This window comes from Lepeophtheirus salmonis, chromosome 13 (assembly GCF_016086655.4).
Source record: "Lepeophtheirus salmonis chromosome 13, UVic_Lsal_1.4, whole genome shotgun sequence".
Taxonomy (NCBI): domain Eukaryota; kingdom Metazoa; phylum Arthropoda; class Copepoda; order Siphonostomatoida; family Caligidae; genus Lepeophtheirus; species Lepeophtheirus salmonis.
This window is the reverse complement of record NC_052143.2, coordinates 47,371,734-47,392,948: the sequence shown is the minus strand read 5'-3', so window position 1 is coordinate 47,392,948 and position 21,215 is coordinate 47,371,734. Positions and strand designations below refer to the sequence as shown.

The window sequence follows — 21,215 nt, the reverse complement described above, 5'->3', positions numbered from 1 at the left end:
TTGTTCGATATTATTTCTTAGAAATGATACAGGAAAAGAAAACTTGAGATATTTTTTGCCTTTCCATGATACACATATAATTATAACAGATTACAGACATATATAAATACATACAAGATTTTCCTATATAACTACATACTTCTACTTCTTCTAAACTACTGCTATTTCCATTTCTAAAGAGATAAAATTACGAACATTATTAAGCAAAGCAAAGCAAATTAATGAAATTGACTTGCTTAAACATCAGCATCAATTTTTAAATTAGTGAGAAAAAACTTGATTTTTTTAGTACAGAAATTAAAGTCAAACGTTGCGTCTCATATTATGTTATATATTATTATATTGGTAACGCGTTTAATTAATAATTAATTAATACCATATTTTACTATTATCATTATTATGATTATTTTTATTATTTATATCAAGTTTTAATTTAACATTGAAAAAAAAAAAAATCACGAAAAGACAAACTACAAAAAAATATATAATCATTTTATGCTATTGAATAAATATTTACAAAAATAACTTCATTATTATATGGGTACTTGTGGGTTATTTGTGTTTTATTTATTAGCTCTTGTAAGGTGTAGTCCATCTTAAATAATGTTAAATTTGATGTATGAGTTGATGAGGTAGAGGAAAAGTCCTTGTACTGAAAGTCCAAATTGAATCTCAAGTATTCTCTCACAATTCCAAGTCAAAGGTGGAGTTTGCACGAGAGCCAGGCGCATGGCTCAAGATTTATTGTATAAATATGTATATTTAGTATGTATGTTCTGGAAAAGTTGCAACCAAAAAAATTAGATGAATAATTTTAAATGAAGGAGCATACAATAGTTGAATATTCACTGGAGGATCAATATATTAAAGCTCTAATTTTTTACTATTTTAATACAAATTGCTAGAATAAAAGTATTCTGTAGCACATTTTAGCGCTCAAATGACTACAATTATATTACTCATAAATGCATAGTAACCACGTAATATTAATAGATTAGAATGAAGTGATAGTATCAATGTATAGTTGGTAATTAGGACGATACATTTTAATACGAAGAAATTGAAATCTGTATAATCTCCTTTTACATGTGTAACAAATTAACCTCTCCTAGAACAAATTGTAAACTCCTTGAATATTTTCATCGATTTTCAAGATAGTTTTAAAGAGAAGTTAATGTCCAAGGAAAAATTGAAATTACATTAGAGTCGCAAGTCTGATCTCTCGAGTCCAAGTCCTTTGATTTTGTAATCATATCGTGTCTCAATTTTGCATAATATGAACTCGAGTTTCACCTCCGAAATGTGTACAAGCTGCTACCAAAACTTGTGGTGAGGATATTGCAATAATTGAATATTGCCCTTTGATGGTCAATATATTATTGATGTTGTTTTTGACTAAAAATGACGAATTGTTAAGTATCCTGTAGCACATTTTAAAGCTCAAATGCCCACAGTTATGTTACACTTACAATATAAGTAATACGTAATCTTAGTAAATCAAATTTAAATGATAGCATCATCGTTCAGTTGTTCATTAAAATGACTGATTTTGTGATAAGACATGATCAATCTTAAAAAAACATACATTATCTGCAAGGTGGTGTGACTTTCTGTTGCCTGGGCTAATATAAGAATAGATTTCTTAAGGGCGTTCGTGTCTCCTTTATGTCAGTGGTTCCCAAACTTTGTTTAGTTCGACCCTTAAAATATGTTACTAGACAATGTGCGATCCCTACACTTCCCATTGAGAGATGTATATACAACTAGGAGGGCATTTTATGTCAATAAATAACTTAAAGCTCAAACCAGAGACAAATAGTATAAGTTATTTGACTATATTGATCAAAAATAAAGATTTGAATTCTACATTTAAGGTAAGGAATCAAAAATTAGAAAATCTTGGAAGCCGTTTTCACTTCTTCATATTTTTATTTTGTGTCATTTTTATGGCAAACTTTGAGACAAAAGTTGGTATTTCATTAGTTTTCTACCTTTTTTATCCAATATATCCCCCTCCATTCTGAATGATGGCTTCAATATGGAGACGAATAGAAGCACAGCCAGGCCTTGATGAAGTCCGAGGACAAGTTGTTCCACTCCTCCAAGATCATGGCCTTCAGAGTATCAACATTCTGTTGACAAGTCTTGTTCGTCTTGGCCTTAAAGAAGATGGAGGCATCTTGCTGCTGTCGGACGCCACGACGCCTAGGACCATGACCTGAGCTGGATTTTTGGTCCTGAAGGTTCCCTCAAACTGAGCTCTTGATTCAGCCAAGAAGCGATCATTTCTCATGTTCAAAACAGCGTCCACTGTGAAGATCTTCTTGTTTGAGATGGACTTGTACGCTGGAGAGATGCACACCCTCTGTCATTTTGCTTGTTGCTCGAACACTTTTGATCGCAAAAAAAAAACAACAAGCATCAAATTAATAATTAGGAATAATTAAGTATAAAATGCTTTTCAGTTTTTAAAACTAAATATACCTTGAAAATAAAATATTACAAAGGGAAATTATTTATATTTAGAAAACATAAAAAAATAAATAAATTACTTCAAAACTTGCAACAAAAATAAATTAGAATATAGTAAAAATTTTATATTTAAAAGTTAACAAAGAAAATATGTCATCTTTACAAAATACAAAAATTACAAAATCTCCTAGATTGTAGTTTATATTTTTATCTTCACTACCAGATTCAGGGTCCTTCTGTTCTTAAAAAAAAAAAAAAAAAATTGTCAAAATCAAAATCTTCAATGTCTTCGAACGTTTCCTCTGTAATAGATTCATGATTAAATCTTTTTCATCCAATATACTCCCTGTGATTTGTTAATTTTGAATCGTCATTTTGAAAATTAACTGGAGCATTTTCAACAATAATCTTTTCAAAACTACTGATTACAATAATACGAAATCGATCTATTGATCCTAGAACGTCAAAATGAGACTTAGTTCGACCAATATATCTAATTATGGGAAAAATATTTTCAAGGCAATCCTGATTTAGGCAAGATGTCAATACATGGGGAAGCTAAATTTTTTTAAATCTTCATACAACGCCATCATCGGCTTTGTTGAAATAATTATGCCTTTTTGGTAAGGTTTTACGATAGATGATTTGTGTAGGATAGTTTCGTTATTGTCATTCCTTTTAATTTGTTTCATTTTCACATTAATCACTGAAAGAAGAATTCTCCTTTGTTCCTCCAAATTAACCCCATAACCACATCCAAAACTTTTATTTATTATAGGTTGCGAACTGTTCATGACATCAAACCATTTATATACAAGTTCGATCAAATCAGCAAGTTTCTGTTTAGATTGATCCTCCTAACTTAAAAGTCGAATGGCACTAGCAGTTGTATGACTAAATAATTCAGCGGCTGGCCGAACCCGTTATCTGGCATTTCCAATTGCATTTAAATGAACAGAACTTAATTTATGGTATATTCGAAGCTCCTTATTATCCTTACCAATAGAATTACTATTGTATTTCTAGTTACCTTGCTCCTTTGAATAATTTCTATACTATCAATTCTCTTTTTTACGGCAAAAAAATCAAAATTGAGACTCGCAAACAAATAACATTACTAGCTGTGGGTGGATGTGCAAATAGGTTTATAAACAAATCAAGGTCTTAATGTGACGGATGTGCACTGTACATTGAGCAAAGAAGGCCTATTCTCGGTTTAATTTTAAACACGGTAACTCCACGTTAAACTGCAATCTGTTTTTATTTGTAATATAAGTTAATACGGAAAAGGTCTTCTCATATAAATAAGTTGAGCTAAATAGTACACGTCAATCTAAGGCTAGCATTGGCTACTCATTCATCACAAAAATTCAGAATTTATCAAGTGTTTTATAATTAAAATCTGTTTTAGTGTTTGGTTATATGAAACTTCGATGAACTCATCTTCAATATCAGACGACAGCTGTGGCGGTAAAAACGGCGCATCCAGTTATGTTTTTGTGGAGTACTATTGTCTGAAAAATATTTTTATAAATGATCCAAAAGATAATTATAAAAATACGTATCGCAACCCCCACTTTGGGAACCACAGCTCTATGTGATAATGACAATTATCATGAGGGAGTTGTATTATTTTGTGGAACACCTTCTCTGTCGCCTTATTTACAAACTGATATAATAAACAATACTCATGCCCTATTGAAAAAGACTTTATGAGATGTAGAAATTGTAACTTGTACAATTTGCTTATACAAGTTACAACTTGTACAAAATCGTAACTTGTGCACACCAAATTTGAAGAAGCTGATGGATGGGAATTGTTAAAACTTTTGATACTCTAAGGTTTAACTGTTACTTTCTCTATTTTTCTGTCAAATCATTTATTGAACAAAAAATAAGTAAAAAAGTAATAATAATAATAATAGTACTCACTACCTACTACTTAACTGATGTTCAATTAGTCATTGAGAATAAGCGTACCTATGTGGTATACATTACTATTATTCAAACAATATTATGTACATACATGTTTTGTTATTGTGGATCAAAGTAGGGATCTTGAATGACTTATTTGTCTTTATGGTAGATTTAAGGAAACAATTACTTTTAGCTATGCAGAGATAGGAAATCTATATTTTTCTCTCTCTTTACTTTATCTTCAAATGAGGCTAAGGTTATCATCGATAGGATCAATGGGAACTTGAACTATCATCCATCCATGGCACGTACATAGGTACATAATATGTTATTTTTCTATAATCATCTTTTGTAGTTAGTACAACAACATATCCGATTTGGTATAACAAATTGACAAGGAAATACCTACTAGATTTGAATTGATGGTATCTAACGTATACATTTCCTGGTTTATCGTGAGCAGATCCCCAAGATAAATGTCCCAGCTCTTTTCAGTTTCTGTTCGAGCTTTTAATTCGAATCTCAAGTTTCATCTCTAAAAGTAAGACTGTTGCTCACTGGGCTGTCTAATTTTGGGAGAGTCTATCTCTTGGTGAATAAATTTTAGCATTCAATGATCCAATTTTATAACACACTGTATATGCAAGTAAGAATACAGCTATCTTCATTAATAAAGCAAGGTTTATCCGTATTAATGTAAAAATATATGACAAAAAGTCACTGAGTACACTGTATATTGTGTTCCGGGGTATATATCATAAACATATTTCTATCTAAGAAATAACAATGTTGTTGTATTAATTAAATATTGCAGGCGTGTGCATGTATAACAAGAGTACTGTTTTGTTTGTCTTTGGTATTGGTCTCTTATGTATGTATATCACAATTAATGTTCATTTTCAGGATGTGTTAAGATTTGAATTCAATATAAACACTGGTATGTTGTAGTTAATATTTTTTGTTTTTGTTAGTGAGCGCTCTAGAGCAGTGGTTCTTAGCCTGTGGGGAATTCCCCACTGGTGGGGAATGACGGAGTTGACAATTGGGATATAACTGGTCGGACAGAAGAACCACTGTTTCAAAATTTTACTAATTTCTACCAAATTTCCGAAATCCATTTACAACCATTTACAGACTGTTTTAATAACAAAAACAACTGATATATGAGGTATTGTAAGTCAGGTATGGGTAATTTGTGAGAACCCTGTTGGATTATTATAAATATCAACAGCGGTTCCCCACAAAACCAACTCCTGGTGATTCTCTCCTTGGTGTAACAGGTGGGCACCAGAGCTCCCATTATTAAGTAATTACTCATACGTGCATACATTCTTATAGTTATTTTATTTAGTGTGCGTGTTGTGATGAAATTGTATGTGAAGGGTTAAAATTTGCGAATCAACAAGACTGCTGGTGGGGACGTTCTCAAGAACGAGGCCATCATCTACCTCAACAGGCTGCTGTATGAGTTTCAGGCCTATTTTTCAGACTTCAAAAGCGACAACCCAACGATGGAGTTCACGGGGGATCCCATCAGCTTTTGAGTTGATAACTTCCCGAAAGAATCAGAAGACATCAAAAACCGGTTTCTTGACATAGTATATGTCTCTCAAGCAAAGGTTGTTTTATGGAGAAAAGCATTAAACACATTCTAGTCCACTGTGCATGGTTCGTATCCTCGCATTACTGTAGAGGCGCTCATACTAGTGGTGGCAATTCCCTCCATGTAATTATGTATGGCGTTTGCGAGAATGGTTGAGATCAAAACCAAATCAGAAAACCGCCTGATTGACCTTGAATCTGATTATCGCTGCGGTACTTGAACACCGAGCATTGATGTATTCGTCAAGACAAAACAAATGCAAAAGTCTCATTAACCTGTATGTGTCGAAAGTTGTTTTTTATTTTGTTGTGTTTTTTATTGGCCATATAAATTGTGAAAAAAAAAACCTAACGAATCTTTTCTTATATATTTTTTTTCCATGTGATAACTGCTAGTAAAAATGTACAATGTCTATGCAAACAAAAATTAAGGACTGTAAAATACCACAAAAAAGCAAAGTGTGGGTTAATTTCAAATTTTTGAAAGACCGATGCTGTGTTGGAAAATGGAGAGTTGGCTCAACAAAAAGATGTGGAATAGGAAAAAAAAAAGGTTAAGAACCCCTGTTCTGAAGAATAAAGTACACACCAGTTATCCCATCGTAATTTTTATTTACTAAAGCTGTCAGCATTATTTTTTTATTCTTAAGCAGAAAACAATAAGTATAAAATAATCATTAGAGCATGCAAGAAGAAGAGTAGCTCTGAAGATTTCTTGTGGAGTTACATATATAAGTGTAAGTCCTTGTTGGACTCGGAGTAGAATTGAGGATCGACTTCCTTGTAGTGTAATTCTTCCCTACATAATTCTGTGAATACTTTTTGAAATGAATCAACTTATTTAATAACAAAATATTAATGATTTGTGGTAGTTTAAAATATATTTTGGATTAAAATTTTTTTTTTAACTTTTGTCTTTATTCTAATAAGGGAAGGGACCTACGGAAATATATTAGCTTAAGTAAAAATTTCTGAACGTTTTCGTTGGATGTCTTTTGTGAGTTATATCTCAGGATTAATGCATTGCATCAAAACAAGCTGAAAGTATTCTGAAAGGTTAAGTGTACACTTAAAAAAAAAAGTTTATTTATAGTATTGTGTTGGGTTGAGCCACTTGTGTGTTACAGCGTTCCAAAATGGAAGTAAAGAGATAGAACATTCGATACATTCTTCAATATATTTACGACCAAGGTGAAATGCGGAGCAGGCGGTCACAAAAATTGTTCTGTTTATGGACCCAATACAGTATCATAATACAACAGCAAAACGGCTCACCAACAATTATGTTCTGGTAATATGGACGTCAAAGATGTCGATAAAATAATGTAAATCGTAGAGTTGGACGCGCATGTGAGCAGTTATTCCGTTGCCCAGGAACTGAAGATTAGTCAGAAAACCGTTTAGGACCAATTTAATTTGATAATCCTAACTATATTCATTTGATTGTCAAAATAAAGCGAAAAAACGCTCAGAAATTTTACTTCACCTATTAGGTATAAATATTACATCTTCTTTACGACAGAATTTCAAAATTTGCTACCCCTATATAATTTCCTTCTTTTAAAAAACATTTTTGAAAATACATTTTTAACTTTGCCATTCCTAGTCCCACATATTAGACTGAAATGTATCAAGTAGACTTATAAAATAACCAAGCATGTTCTAATGATATTTTTTTGGAGCCTCCAAGGTCATTAAGAGACTTTTTTTTGAGCGAAATAAAACCTCATTTTTCTTCTCTCTCCTTCTCTCTGTATCTTCGCCCTCTATCTCTTTTCTTCTACCTTCATTCTTTGTTTCTATTCCACTGCAACTCGTGAATTCTATGCTAGTATATATATGAAATAAATCTATTTATATATTTACATGTATACTTCTTAAAATTGTCCCATCAATAATTGGCTCAAAATCAAAAACTACAAGTACAATTTTATTGAAATCTTTTGCAACAGTTATTTTAACTATTACATACAGTCTGGGGCTGAAGGCCTTGTACATCTTGATAAAGTTATCATTGGTCATAATAACCCACTGCTTCTCAACAGAGGTCATCAGGAAATCAACGTTACGCAGGGGGACTTTGTAGGCCTTGCTCTCCACAAAACCTTATATTCCAAAGAAGAGTCGCGAGCAGCCAATGGTAATGGCCCACAATTTTATCGGCCCGAAATCGGTGAGGTTTTCCTTGCACCAAGCTGGAGTTGTTTTGGGCAGGTACTAAGTAAGTGTAGTTGGCATCCGACCAGGGCTTCATAACCTCCTTTACCAAGGGATTGGCGCAGGGAAATTTTCAATCTGTTGTCTTCTTGCCTCCATTGTCGTTGTTTGTTGATGCGTCAAATCAATAATACAGCGTATGAAAGCTGATAAATTTCATTCAGTTTTTCTAAATAATTTAACATCGATTGCAAGTAATAATGGATCTATGTAACGCTCATTGGTGCTGTATGACTTGTTTACGCACACTCCACCTATGTATTGGAGTACTCCATTATGGCCAGAGAGGTTGTTTCATAGAAATTCATAGACAAGTTAATTTAATTTGATTGGTAATGTTTTTTTGGGGGAAAAAAATTTCCCCCAAAAATTTCGTTCCCTACCTTATTTGCTATTCCTTAATATAAATACATTAAGTCATGTTATGTAATATTTATGATGTATTTCAAATATTATAATGAAATAACTTTTCAATTCCAAATTGAAAAAATAACAATTTCATTTTTACAAAGAGTTTTTCAAATATTATTCGTAAGTTAATAGAGCCACGTACAACATGTTATTGTAAAAATTATTAGAAACTTTGCCCCCCCCCACTTATGTCTACTATCTAGATTATACAAGTTCGTTAATATCATTATTAAATATAAGATAATTATATTAATGAAATTTGCAGAACGAATCCGAAATTATATATATAATATACCTAGTTCTATTATTTTGTTTTTACATAAAAAGAGGGGACATTGTTTAAGTTTGTGCGTACATCATACTTTCTGTTGGAGACAACGCCAGTGGTGGATAGTTGAAATTCAATTATCACAATCCTTCAATAATAAGGAAATAACTTCATAAAGCAAAGAATATATTATCGGAGTAGGAGGAAAGGGATATCGACTCAATCGATAAGAATTGCTCGACTAAGTGTCCACATAGGATTAAACACTCATTGGAGTTTGTACGGTATATTTCTATTTATGTTATTAATAGTAGTTTTCTGTTACAGGAATTAATGGATTTGATGACATAGAAGTTTCTCTCCATAATACTTATTACGTTCATCCTGTAATTATGAATAAAAAAAAATTAAGGACTTTTTCCTAATAGAAAAAAAAGGTTATCTGGGGATTTTTTTTTTTTTTTGGGGATTGCTTTTCTTAAAAGAAAAATAATATGTATAGTGATAAACCCTTCGGACACTGCTTTGCTGTCTCCAATTTCGAGATAGAAAGAGACATTTTGACGTACGGGCCAACTTATACAATGTAAAAAGTATATAATATATTATACTCCATCCAAACATCAGTTGCAACTTAAGTTATGTGCACATAACTAACAAGCTATATATTATTTTTCAATCATTCACGTACGGTTATTGAATTAATGTCACTAAACAGTTTTCTATCCATGTATAATTACAGTAGTACCTCAGATTACAAGTGTTGTTTTGGACATGGAGATCCGTTTTCAATTTGGAAAGTGAAAGAGGTCTTGGATTGAGCACATTTCGTTACTTTTATTATATTTTGTAACCTTTCCTCCAAAAAGAAGCAAACTAAGGCCCAAAATCAGTTGATAGTTTGCCATTTCTTCTCAGCTATGAAATTATTATTCAATAGTTGTGGATAATTGTTAACAGCTTATAAGGAGCTTATTCCAATTCAATAAATTCAAAAAAGCAGAAAGATCAACTGCACACAACAAAATACATTGTATATTTTAGTGGTTATTCAACAAGTTGTTACCTCGCTAACACAAAAATTTATATTGTATTTGGTTGTCAGCTGTTTATGTTTCGTCTTCTTTACCTCAAATCAGTGTTCTTAATTTTGATTGGTTGGATTAGAATTAGTTCTTATTAAGTTTTGAACAATCATCAACTATTATTGCATAATAATTACATAATTGGAAGAAGTGGCTACTCCCACTATATTTTGGGACTTTTTTCCGTTTGTTTTTTCGAAGAAAGGTTGCAATATACAGTATAGACACGTCGTGGTCAATAATTATAATAGAAACTAATAGTTATATTCTAATTATTAGTGAATCAGTAATAATGTAACCGTAACCCGGATCCTATTTTATTAAGGTCCGAACTTCGGGTAAACTCCTCATAACGTTCGAGACAAGTATCCGTCTAATTTTGCTTTTGTGTTACACGAATATTTATGTCTTAAGATCTGAACCCATCCAGTTCCGAAAAAATATAGATTCTTCCTATCCTTAATTATATACTCATGTAAAACAGCAGATTTTGAAGTTTCTAGCTTTTGGCACTTACAAGTTTCCACTCCCTGTATGTTAAATCCACATAGCATAGTTTCGAACTGAATAAATTCATACCACATTGCAGTTAGGCTATTTTCGCTTCTAAAATAATAAAAAATATTGACTTTTGGCAGTTATTTTTTGCAGAATCAGAAGCCCCATCTATGGTTAACACAAAAAGCTGATGAACTTATTTCTTTATGTTTTGCCGCTTAGTATGTTTTCGTGGTGGGTTTATGAATTGTTGGAAATTATCCATAGCTTAATAAGAGCTAATTCAATCTCAACCAATTAGAACATTGGTGACGGAAAAATTATCGAAAAAATGCCTATTCATCTTTAAACAATTAACTTTATGGACTGCCCCTTAACTCAGGGACGTCTCTAGAATGATGTATATATTTTACAGGCAATGTGTAAAATGCCCTGGCAATTCATTGCAAGCAATTTAATCATTAAGGATTTGATTAAGATACAATTTTGTAAAACCATTAACTAGATCATGAATGATTTGATTAAGATAATATTTCATTGCAAGCAATTTGATAATCTAGTTCAGGGATGTCCAACCTGTGGATTGCTGGTATAATTGGGCCTGCCAAATGCTTAGGTGTATTTACTACTTGAAGTAGTATTTTTTAGCAAAATTGTCGCAATATCCTCAAAACACTGAGAACGCTCATAATACATACAAACATTAAAAAATATTTGACTGTATATAACATTTTCTGAGACTCTGAGAGGGTTGCCAATTTAGCTTTCTTGAGAAGTTTGGCATTGAGAAGTTAAATTTGGTCTTTATTAATGCTTGCTCTAAAATTGAAATAAATTTGTATTTAATAGTTTTGTTTTCTATAACCATTTTTAAGAAATTTAACTTAATAGGTTCCATGAAAATATTTCAAATGATAATGCGGTCCATTATATTAAAAGGCTAGACATCCCTGATCTAGTACATTTTTATTGAAATGTATATTGTATTCAGACAATAAAACTATAGTATGATAAGAAATTGTCAGAAGAGACTCAATTTTATTTTGAGAAATTTACATCGGCCTACAGCTTTTGCAGGTTGATCAAAACCTATCACCACCACTATTTTGATTATCAAGGACCCCTTCGATTAATATTATAATACATTCTAGGCCATGGGTTACGCTAGTTAACCGCGTGTCCACAAGGGGGATCAAATTCCATCCATTGATTATCAAGGGTGTATTATAGTATATTAGACGGGGTCCCTGATAATTAAGATAGCGGTAGCGATGGATTTTGATGCCCCTTGCAGACAAGCGGTTAACTTACGTAACCTGTGGACCAGGGTGTCAACAGTCCCCTTTGTCAAGAATAGTGGAAACATACTTCCGTCAAAACACACAACGCCCAACATCATGGCAGAAGCAGGGTGTTTTGTCTTCCCAACATAGAAAATGGATAGCTCCCTTTTTCAGATCTCTTGGCAATGTATCCAGTACTTCTTGGGGTTGACACTACATCAAAAGTATTTTCTTATATGAGAGAACACCAAAACACGACTTTGACTCTTTTTAGTTTCTTGAGAATTTTCTTAAATCTCTCAAGTCTTTTATCGCGTTGTTGGGTTGTCAATCCTATAAATTTTAACAGTCTCTTGATTGGAGGCCTAGATCATGCCTCACAATGCGGTTCACGGCATTTTTGTAAATCTAGAACTCTTCGGGATTCTGATGGATGTAACTATGGGGAGCAGCTCTTGTTTTGGCCTTAACTGCAGCGATGATGATTTCTGTGCATGATAAACGTAGACTCACATTCTGAAGACAATTGGAAAAGTGATTCGTGACATTTCAATTGTTTTTAATTTGACCACCAGGTATTTAGAGGCACAAACATGATGGGGACTGTCCTTGATCTTGTCTTCAGCGTCAAAACGCACAGAGATTTTTTTTATTTAGGCCCTCCATGATTTCAAAGTTTGTTTGTTTTTTATGCTAGAAAGACACAAAGGTTGGCAAATAAAAGTTCTTACATTTACAAAACTTAATTTTTTTCATGAGAAATGAGGAATTTTAAACGTACATTACTTTATTGTGCTTGAAATAATTGTCACTGACTTTTGGTACATACTGTATTTTGTACTAAATTGTTTGAGAGATAAATTATAAGAAAATACTAACTCCTATATTATTTAAAAATGGGATCCTTGCTCTTTTGAAAATTGATATTATGCCATGGTCCTTATATTAAAGCACATACATTGTATAAATAAATTTAAATTTAATTTGATGGCTTCAAGGACAAACTCCGATTAGTATTCATGGTACCTGAACAACCAACTTAAAAACATTTTTTACTAGTTTAAAACAAATATAAAGTACTTCTAAGTAAAGTACATTCCAGTCCATTAGCCTTTAATTTATAAGTAACTTATGAATATTGTTATGATATGAAAGCTTTTGCTCTATCGTGTGTATTCATTAGATAATTAAATAGTTTAAAGTCAAAAATTATAAACCGCCCATGAATATGTTTGATAAATAAACTATGAGAACAGCTATCTTTTAATTAAAAACAAATTCCACTTTTGTTTAAATAAATACATTGTCATGTATATTTGATAGAAATTAGGCATATTTAATTACAAAAATATTTTCCTGTATCTAGAGAATTTTGAATTATAAATGAGTTCCTAAATACGAACATACTTGTGTTGTACGGTATTTTTTTTTTAATAAGTTAAGGGCTTATTACTGTATACCGTATACATACACACACATATAATATTATATCAATATAATAGAATTGTACAATAAATGCATAAGATAAAGAGCACGACCACACAATGGCGTATATGCGCTACAACAGTAAATGTTAGTTCCTATATACATAATTATTTTAAATTATAATTTTCTTCAAAAATTGATTTCATTTTTTTACATTTCATTAATCTTAAAAAACGAAGTACTTCATCCTTTTCTTGAGAGGCTTCATATCTTTCGTACGATAGTGATGGGCATCTATTGATAAGGTGATCTGCAGTCTGTAGTTCTTCCATGCAGACATTGCACGTTGCACTTGTTGATTTCCATTTACTTAAATGTGCGAGAAAGGGCCCATGGCCGGTGTACGCTTGAACTATAAGTTTCATGTTTCCACATTCATATTTGAGACTCTTATCTTGAGGCATTGCTAACATCAAGTGGGTGTGTTTCATACTTTGGTTTCTTCTGTATCTTTTACACCAGGCAACATAGAAGAAGCCGTTTATTTTTTTCTTTATGTAACTTGGCGATACTCCCACCAATTTCTTATTTTGACTCTTCACTCCTCTCTTTGCTAGATAATCTGCGAATTCGTTTCCTGTGATATCACAATGGCCCTTGCACCAATCTAAGTAAATATTTTTCGTTTTCTTTCCTTCATACAGAATTTTTTGACACTTTTGGACTTCCCACTCTTGGTAAATGGGTTAAGGATGGCAGCAATAGCTGATTGGGAATCAGATCGTATTAGAACATCTCCTGATGGTTTTTCAATTCGAGTAAGCGCTTCTACTGATCGTGCAATAGCAAAGACCTCTGCTGGGAAGACAGTGGCTTCTTTATTTAATGATACAATGGATTGATGAAGTGACGTATCACCTCGAGTAATTGCCCATCCGGCACCAGTATTGCCTTCTTCATCTTTTGATCCATCTGTATATATAATAATGTCAGGCCCGTTTACTTCTTGGTTCTTTATCCATGTACGACTACCTTTGATGTAATCACTGGATTGATTTAATTGTAGTTCAGTGATTATTTTATCGCTGGAGAAGCGACGCCCACGACGTGTAGGAAGGTTACCAATTCCATCCCATGTATCTACAAGGAAGTGTCTTGTTCTCCATCTGGACTTCGTTGCTTGAGATTGAAGAAACAGGGCTAGGGGAATTATACCTAAGACGGATTCCATTCCTACTGTCGGCGTTGATCGAAGTGCTTGGGTCATTGCCAGATGTACTTTTCTTTGAATTTTGTTCAGTATCTTAATGACGCTTTTCTTTGTGGTAATTGAATGTCCCCATATGAGACATCCATAGGCGATAATTGGTCTGACCATTGCTTCGTACAGCCAGAGAACTTTTTCCGAGGTTAAGCCCCATTTTTGTCCTATGACTGCCTTTACCATGTTCCATATACGAGACACCTTGGTAGCTTTTTCTTTAAGGTGTTCCATCCAAGTAAGACCTTGATCAAAAACAACCCCCAAGTATTTCATTTGTGTTGAAAATTCAATTTCTTTACCAGCCATTTCTAATCGTGGAAAGTATTTTGATCTTAATTTATATGCTTTTGAGAAGACGATTGCACTAGACTTTGCTGGGTTAAAAATCAGACCATTCATTTCGCCCCACCTCAGAACCTCATTCATTGCTTCTTACATTTTGTTGACAAGGGAGAGAGGATGTTTTCCACTTATCAACAAAACAACATAACCCACTGCCGTAACCGGTCCACTAAGGAATTTCGTCAGCAAGGAGTCCATGACGATGTTCCATATCAATGGTGAAAGAACTTCCCTTTGGGGACTTCCACGCTTTGGAGTGATACGAAATTTTTCACCTTTCAACTCAGCTGTAACCGTTCGAGTACTCTTGGAAAGACCAAGTTCGTTCATTGCTGAATCTGCTGATTGAAATCGCAGATAGTCGAATGCATCCGTGCAATCAAAACTGACAGCGAGTGTACACTGTTGTTGATATATTGATCTTTTAACTACGTCAACCACCTGTGACAAAGCTGTCTCAGTTGAAAGGCCTCTTGTGTACGCATGCTGAGAGTGAAGCACTCAATATTCCACTGCACGATTCGTTCAAGTCCTTTGAGCAAGAAATTTCATAATGTAATTGGTCTAAAGGACTTAGCTGAACTGTAGTCATCCTTTCCAGGTTTTGGTAAAAATATTACTTTCATTTCTCGCCAAATTTTTGGGGTGTATCCAGTACTGAGAACAACTTGATACAGCTTTGAGATATACTCGACTATATTGTCCCCAAGCTGTTGTAGTGCGATTGGTTTTAAACCATCTGGCCCCGAACTTTTGTAAGGGTCAAAGGAGTTAAATGACTCTCTCCTCACCCTATTAGTGTCTACAAAGTCAATATCAAAGTTTGTGACCCGCAACGGTGCCTCAAGGACACTATCTATTGAACAGTCATTGAGTCTCCATCAGTAATTTCAATGATTCATTGGGTGACTGTGTATAACCCCGATCCTTTCTAAGGAGACCAATAGAATTTAAAATAGAGTTTTGACTTCGGATGAGCTTAGCGATGTCTTTGGGACTTTCCACTTTGGTGCAGAAATTTCTCCATGATTCTTTTTGCTCCTTCCTGAGGGCTGCTCGATATTAATTTCTTGTGGTAAGGTATTCTTCTCTACGTGATCTATAATTACGCTTTGGCTCGAGTTTGTTAAGTTTGTACCTTAGGGTGGCTATGGTTTGTCCACCATGGTACCGACTTTGCTTTCATTGTTCTCCGTACAGGACAAGCAAAATCAAGCGCTTTTTCTATTATTTTGATCAGTGATGCTGTACATTGGTCAATTGTATTCACATTAGGGAGTATTTCAGGTAACGAATCTTTTTCTGAGTGCAACCTAAAGGTATCCCAGCAGGAGTCTCTGAGCTCTCCGTGTTGTAGGGTATACCATATTAAAGCTTACTCCTCAAATTTCTGACCTCCTCCCAGACAAAAAATTGGCAGACACCCCTGTTAGGGCATTTTAATTAGGCGTGCGGGATGTTTACTTATATTAATTTGTAAAGAAAGGTTACATAATACAATAAAAATAACGACGTGATGGCAATTATTATTAGGGGCGTCTGCAGGGGGTGGGCTGTAGGTGGTAAAGCTGCCATTTTCTGGACTTGTACGTAAGTTAGTGAGCAGTACTTCCTGATGAAAGAAAAAAAAATAAGATAAGACAGACCAAATTGAGTTTGAAACTCTTTGGATATTATTATATAACACACATTTGTTATATGTAGCAACCTATTCTCTAGAAATAAACAGAAAAAACGGCCAAAAATCAATAATATTTAAAGACTCGTCTAAAGAACAGATAGGACCTGACCTAAGACTGGATTGGACATTATAAATAAGGACCGAGGTATACCAAGTGTTTTTTTTTGTATCATATAACCTTTGATAAAAAAAGAAACTAGTTGGTAGTTAGTCAATTCTTCCAAACTATGCCATTATTATCCAATAATTATTGGGAATTGTTCAATGCTAAAAAAGTGCAAGTTCGTATTTGCCCAATCAACGTTCATAACACTGATAGGAGGGAAAATGAAAAAAAAATCTACTGCTGAGAACCTAATACAGTATAGAGTTTTGTGTTCCTGAACAAAAACTCTTTCACATAATTCTTCTTATAGAGGGAGATGTTAACACCCCCACAGCTTATCAAATAATGAACAAAAAGAAGATAGAGCACACGTATGTAGTTTCTCCATTTCTTAGTCTTTTCTTACACAGATCCCTTCTTAAGTGATAACATTTCCCTCGGAAAAAAGAATTTTTGCCTATCTTTGCTCTAAATTATTTTAAAAATGCATTATACATATATTAATTTAAGTATAATTATAATATTTTGCCTGTACTAATACTATTTCAAATGTGGAAGGTAGCAGTTATTCATTTTCTCCTCCAAAATCATGTAATAGGCAGGTAAGATTAACAAGACTCTTAATTCAGTGCTACCATATGTCTTGCTCCCATCTTCTCCTTGGGCTCTTTGTTTCCTTGCAATAAACTTTCCTCTACAATATAGTATAAAGGATTCAAATGAATCTAAATATTTCCTGATTCAATTCGATATCCGTACATTTATAGAGTCTTATATTATTATAAATCCAGTCATTTTCCATCTCAAAAGGGATTTATTTTGACAAACAGGCTTTAAAAGACCCAAAGAGGTACATATAAAATAATTTTGTACGACTTTGACAATCCTTCTTGTTGAAATGTGACTCTTGAAAAAAAAAAAAAAATACAAAGCAATAACGGCCAAACTTGTTAAATAACCGTTTACTTAAACATGAGTATACAAATATTCGAGTATGTAAATATTGTATGGGTGTAACTAACATTGCATGGGACTCCATGGAATTGGATACTTTTAATTCTATTCACTTTCGTGATAGTCTTGGTAGTCTTAGGTATATATATTTGTAAATTTGTAATTATCTCAGCCAACAAAGTTAAAAATAGGTTATTTGATCAACTACGTTTGTTTGTACGAAAGATTACGTGTAGAGACCGAATTTGGTAAAACATTGATCAATTTCTTCTATATCATAGTCAATCTCAACCACCTAGACTATTCCATCTATGTGCTCATGTAGTCCAAGTCCTGCGGGAGACGTCACAATCGCAACTATATCTTGAAGAGCTTCGTCAACAAGGTATGGGCCTCCATGAGCGCTGAGTACATCCAGAGGGCCTGCATTAGCTTCCACCACCACCTTGAGATCACCATCAATTCTGAGGGGCGATACATTAACTAAAATATATTCTTTGGGTTTCAATTAATAGTGAATAAACTTCTTTCCCAATTCACACAGGATCCTGCCTTAGACTCCAATACTTTGTTTGTTAAAATGGGTAAATAATAACGATTGCTCCAGTCTATATAATACCTATATACAACCCAATTTTTCAATTTTTTGTATTCAAATTTGTGGGATGAATTAAGATAATACAAATTTTATCTACAGTTTGGAACCTTTATTTAGTTGAAGAGACTTATATTGGGCCCAATATGACCTTTCCTAAATAATAGATCGATTTATTATTCTTTTATTCATTTTGGCAACTTTAAGTGCAATTTGCGATGTACCAAAGAGCTAAGAATAATAATTTGTTGATATAAATTGGCGATAATTCGTTGAAGGATATAAATGTAATCCAGACTCAATTTTGAGAAAAATCATTCTAGCCACATATGATGTACTTTGAATATTTTGCACCATATGCTCTTTTATTGAACCACTTTGCATAGCATTCCTTGTTGTTCCTGTTAGTACACACTGTACGTGCATAAGCAGTTCATTCTATGGCGTGACGTGATGATACATCATCCCCTTTTAAAAAAAGAAGTTATTCTACAACATACCATTGTAAAGGTAATTATTCTATGGTCAAACATGGTGTGTTATAATTACATGCTGTTACAAATATTATTCACTATTTATGTTTTGAACAATTTCCATTACTGATTGAAGCATTGCCAAAAAACTATTTTATATTGATATAAATAGATAATTGGATATTGCCTTTGCATTACGGCGTTATTTTACTTACACAAAAAATATACAATGTACATATTTGTTGTCAGCTGAAATAGTTTCTGCTGTTATTCCACTTATCAGTGGTCTGAATGTTGATTGGTTCCATAAAAATTAGCTCTTTTTAAGTTATGAGCAATCCCCAACAATTATTAAATAATAATTAATTAATCAGGGAAAAGGTGCTAACTTCCGACTGATCTAGAGTTTTTTCAAGGATTTCGGCTCTGCTATAGAATGAAAATAGACTTTAAAAAAGGACATCAATCAGCAGAGGCTCAAATAATATGAAACATCGGTATGTTAAAAAAAAGAAACAGAAACTTAACGTGTCACCCTCTCAATAATTATAAATAGCTCCATTGTTGGGAAGAATAGGCCAACATGGTGTGCCGAAACATTAGGGGTCATTGACCCCAATTTTTGATGTATTTTTAAATTGATCGAAATAAATAAAAAAAATCTTCTCGCCCAAAAAAATTAAAAAAAAAAATCTCACAATTGGAGGAATATTTTTGTCGATTTGCCTATTAAAAATAAAGGTTATTTATTTAAATTTTATGCTTTCTAAAAAGTTTTAAATCTAAAATGTTTAAAAAAAGTAACATTTTTTTTATTGTAACAAAGTAAAAATTCTGACCCAATTGTCAAAAAAATTTAAGGCCCTCCCCCTTAAAAAATATATACAAAGTGCGATGGGGAAATTTTACACGTCATTAAAATTATTTATTTTTTTGGGCTAATTAAGGTTTCAGGTGACATCTCAAGCAATATTCCGATACATGTGTTGTTTTTCTTGCGCATTGTTTTAATTTAATTAAAATCGGACAAAAAGTGAGTCAACAGGAATCAAAAAGGTGAATTTTACATCCTGAGTATTTTCGAGTTTAAAAAAAAAGGAATTTCGAGTTTTTAGAAAAAAAAAATACTTGAGGAATTCCGAGCTTTACTCGTTCATCGCTTGAATCCTCGCTACTCGCCCAAATACTCTTTACTTGTCTGAACACTTGATGCAAGTTTTCAAACACTTGTACGCGCCCTAAAATACTCTTCAGTCAAAAAAGTCATATTCTTTTATGAATGATTGAAACGGATCATTTAAAAATTTGTATAGTTCTCTAGAGGACTCTGTATTTGTAATTGAATATATTGTATATTCTGTACTTATAAAAGGATCTTATAAGTACAATAATACTAGTATAACAGAAGAGCTTTAATATAAGGTACTGATGACCGTTTTCGTAGTTTAGGTTCCACAGATTCATCTAAAAATTAGTTTAACTTATTTGAATCGTGGTCATAAGTACAATTTAACATTTTATATAGTCAATAAATCAAAATTTATTACATTCTGGCTTTTACCTTGCAGTAAATATGTTTAAGTGGCACTGACGCTTATTAATATGAATTCATATTAACGATAATATATAGAAAAATAAAACTTTTTAGACGCCTAAGTAATTTTAAGCAATGTCAAGGTCTAATCAAATCAAACAAAGATTATTTTTAAAACGAACTGGGATTATGAGTACGCATTGCAGAAAAGTCAACACCATTTCTACCTGTGGGTAAACATATATTCTAAATTTTGCAAAGAAAGGAAGTAATTAGGAAGATTTACATGTTATAATGGGCTCGAAAAGAAAAAAGAAGAAGATTCCCAAGCTTAGACGGGTTCCGAGTAATAGTCTGATTTTTATGCAGCTGAGCCGAGTTTTTGTGTCTTTTTTTATTTACTCCATAAAACTCGATTACCAATTTACGAGTTTTGCTCCTGGCACATCACTACAAAAAGACAAAGGGTTCTTCTCGACGCGGATGTTGATCTAAAAAGAATTTCAGACATTGCCTGCGTGATTGTGAGGACAGTTTGGAACATCAGGGTGGCCCAGGAAAATGATAAAGAAGTCTAAAGGAAAGAAGGAAGTAGAGGAAATAGTTTGAAATGATATGAAACATTTTTCAAGTATCTGGAGGCCAAGATCAAGCAAGATCCAACAGCATCAATTCGCTGCTTTGCTGACAAATTCAATGTGGACCAGATCACCATCAGGAACGCCGTTTACAATAAACTTACCCTTAAGAGCTTTGTCAGGACTTCAAGACATCTCCTCATGGACAGGATGAAGGCCTCAAGGCTTGTGAGATGCAAAAAAGTTCTTAATTACTTGAAGAATCATCCGTCGACTGTGAAGATCTTCTCAGAAAAGAAAATCAACACACTCGACCAGTTTTTGAATCACAGAAACGACATATTTATAGCAGTATCACATCAGGAAGTCCAAGGTACCTTCAAAACAAAATATCCGGCACAAAAAATTTGCTTGGGAGTCGTGGCCTCTGATAGGAAGAAAATAGACCCCTTCTTCTTCAAGCCCAATGAGAAAAATGGGACTGAGGCTTACTATAAGGCCCGAAGGTGG

At 33.2% G+C, this 21,215-nt stretch overlaps 1 protein-coding gene across 1 annotated transcript; it reads right to left on the bottom strand.

Annotated features, from left to right (window-relative positions):
• Positions 1–12,161: 12,161 nt before the first annotated feature.
• LOC121128400 (uncharacterized) lies at positions 12,162–14,748 on the bottom strand. Its single transcript, XM_040723980.1, has 3 exons — positions 13,911–14,748; positions 13,421–13,845; positions 12,162–12,269 (listed from the first exon to the last, which is right to left on the bottom strand). The coding sequence occupies exons 1-3, from the start codon at positions 14,746–14,748 to the stop codon at positions 12,162–12,164; spliced, it is 1,371 nt and encodes a 456-aa protein (XP_040579914.1).
• Positions 14,749–21,215: the final 6,467 nt, after the last annotated feature.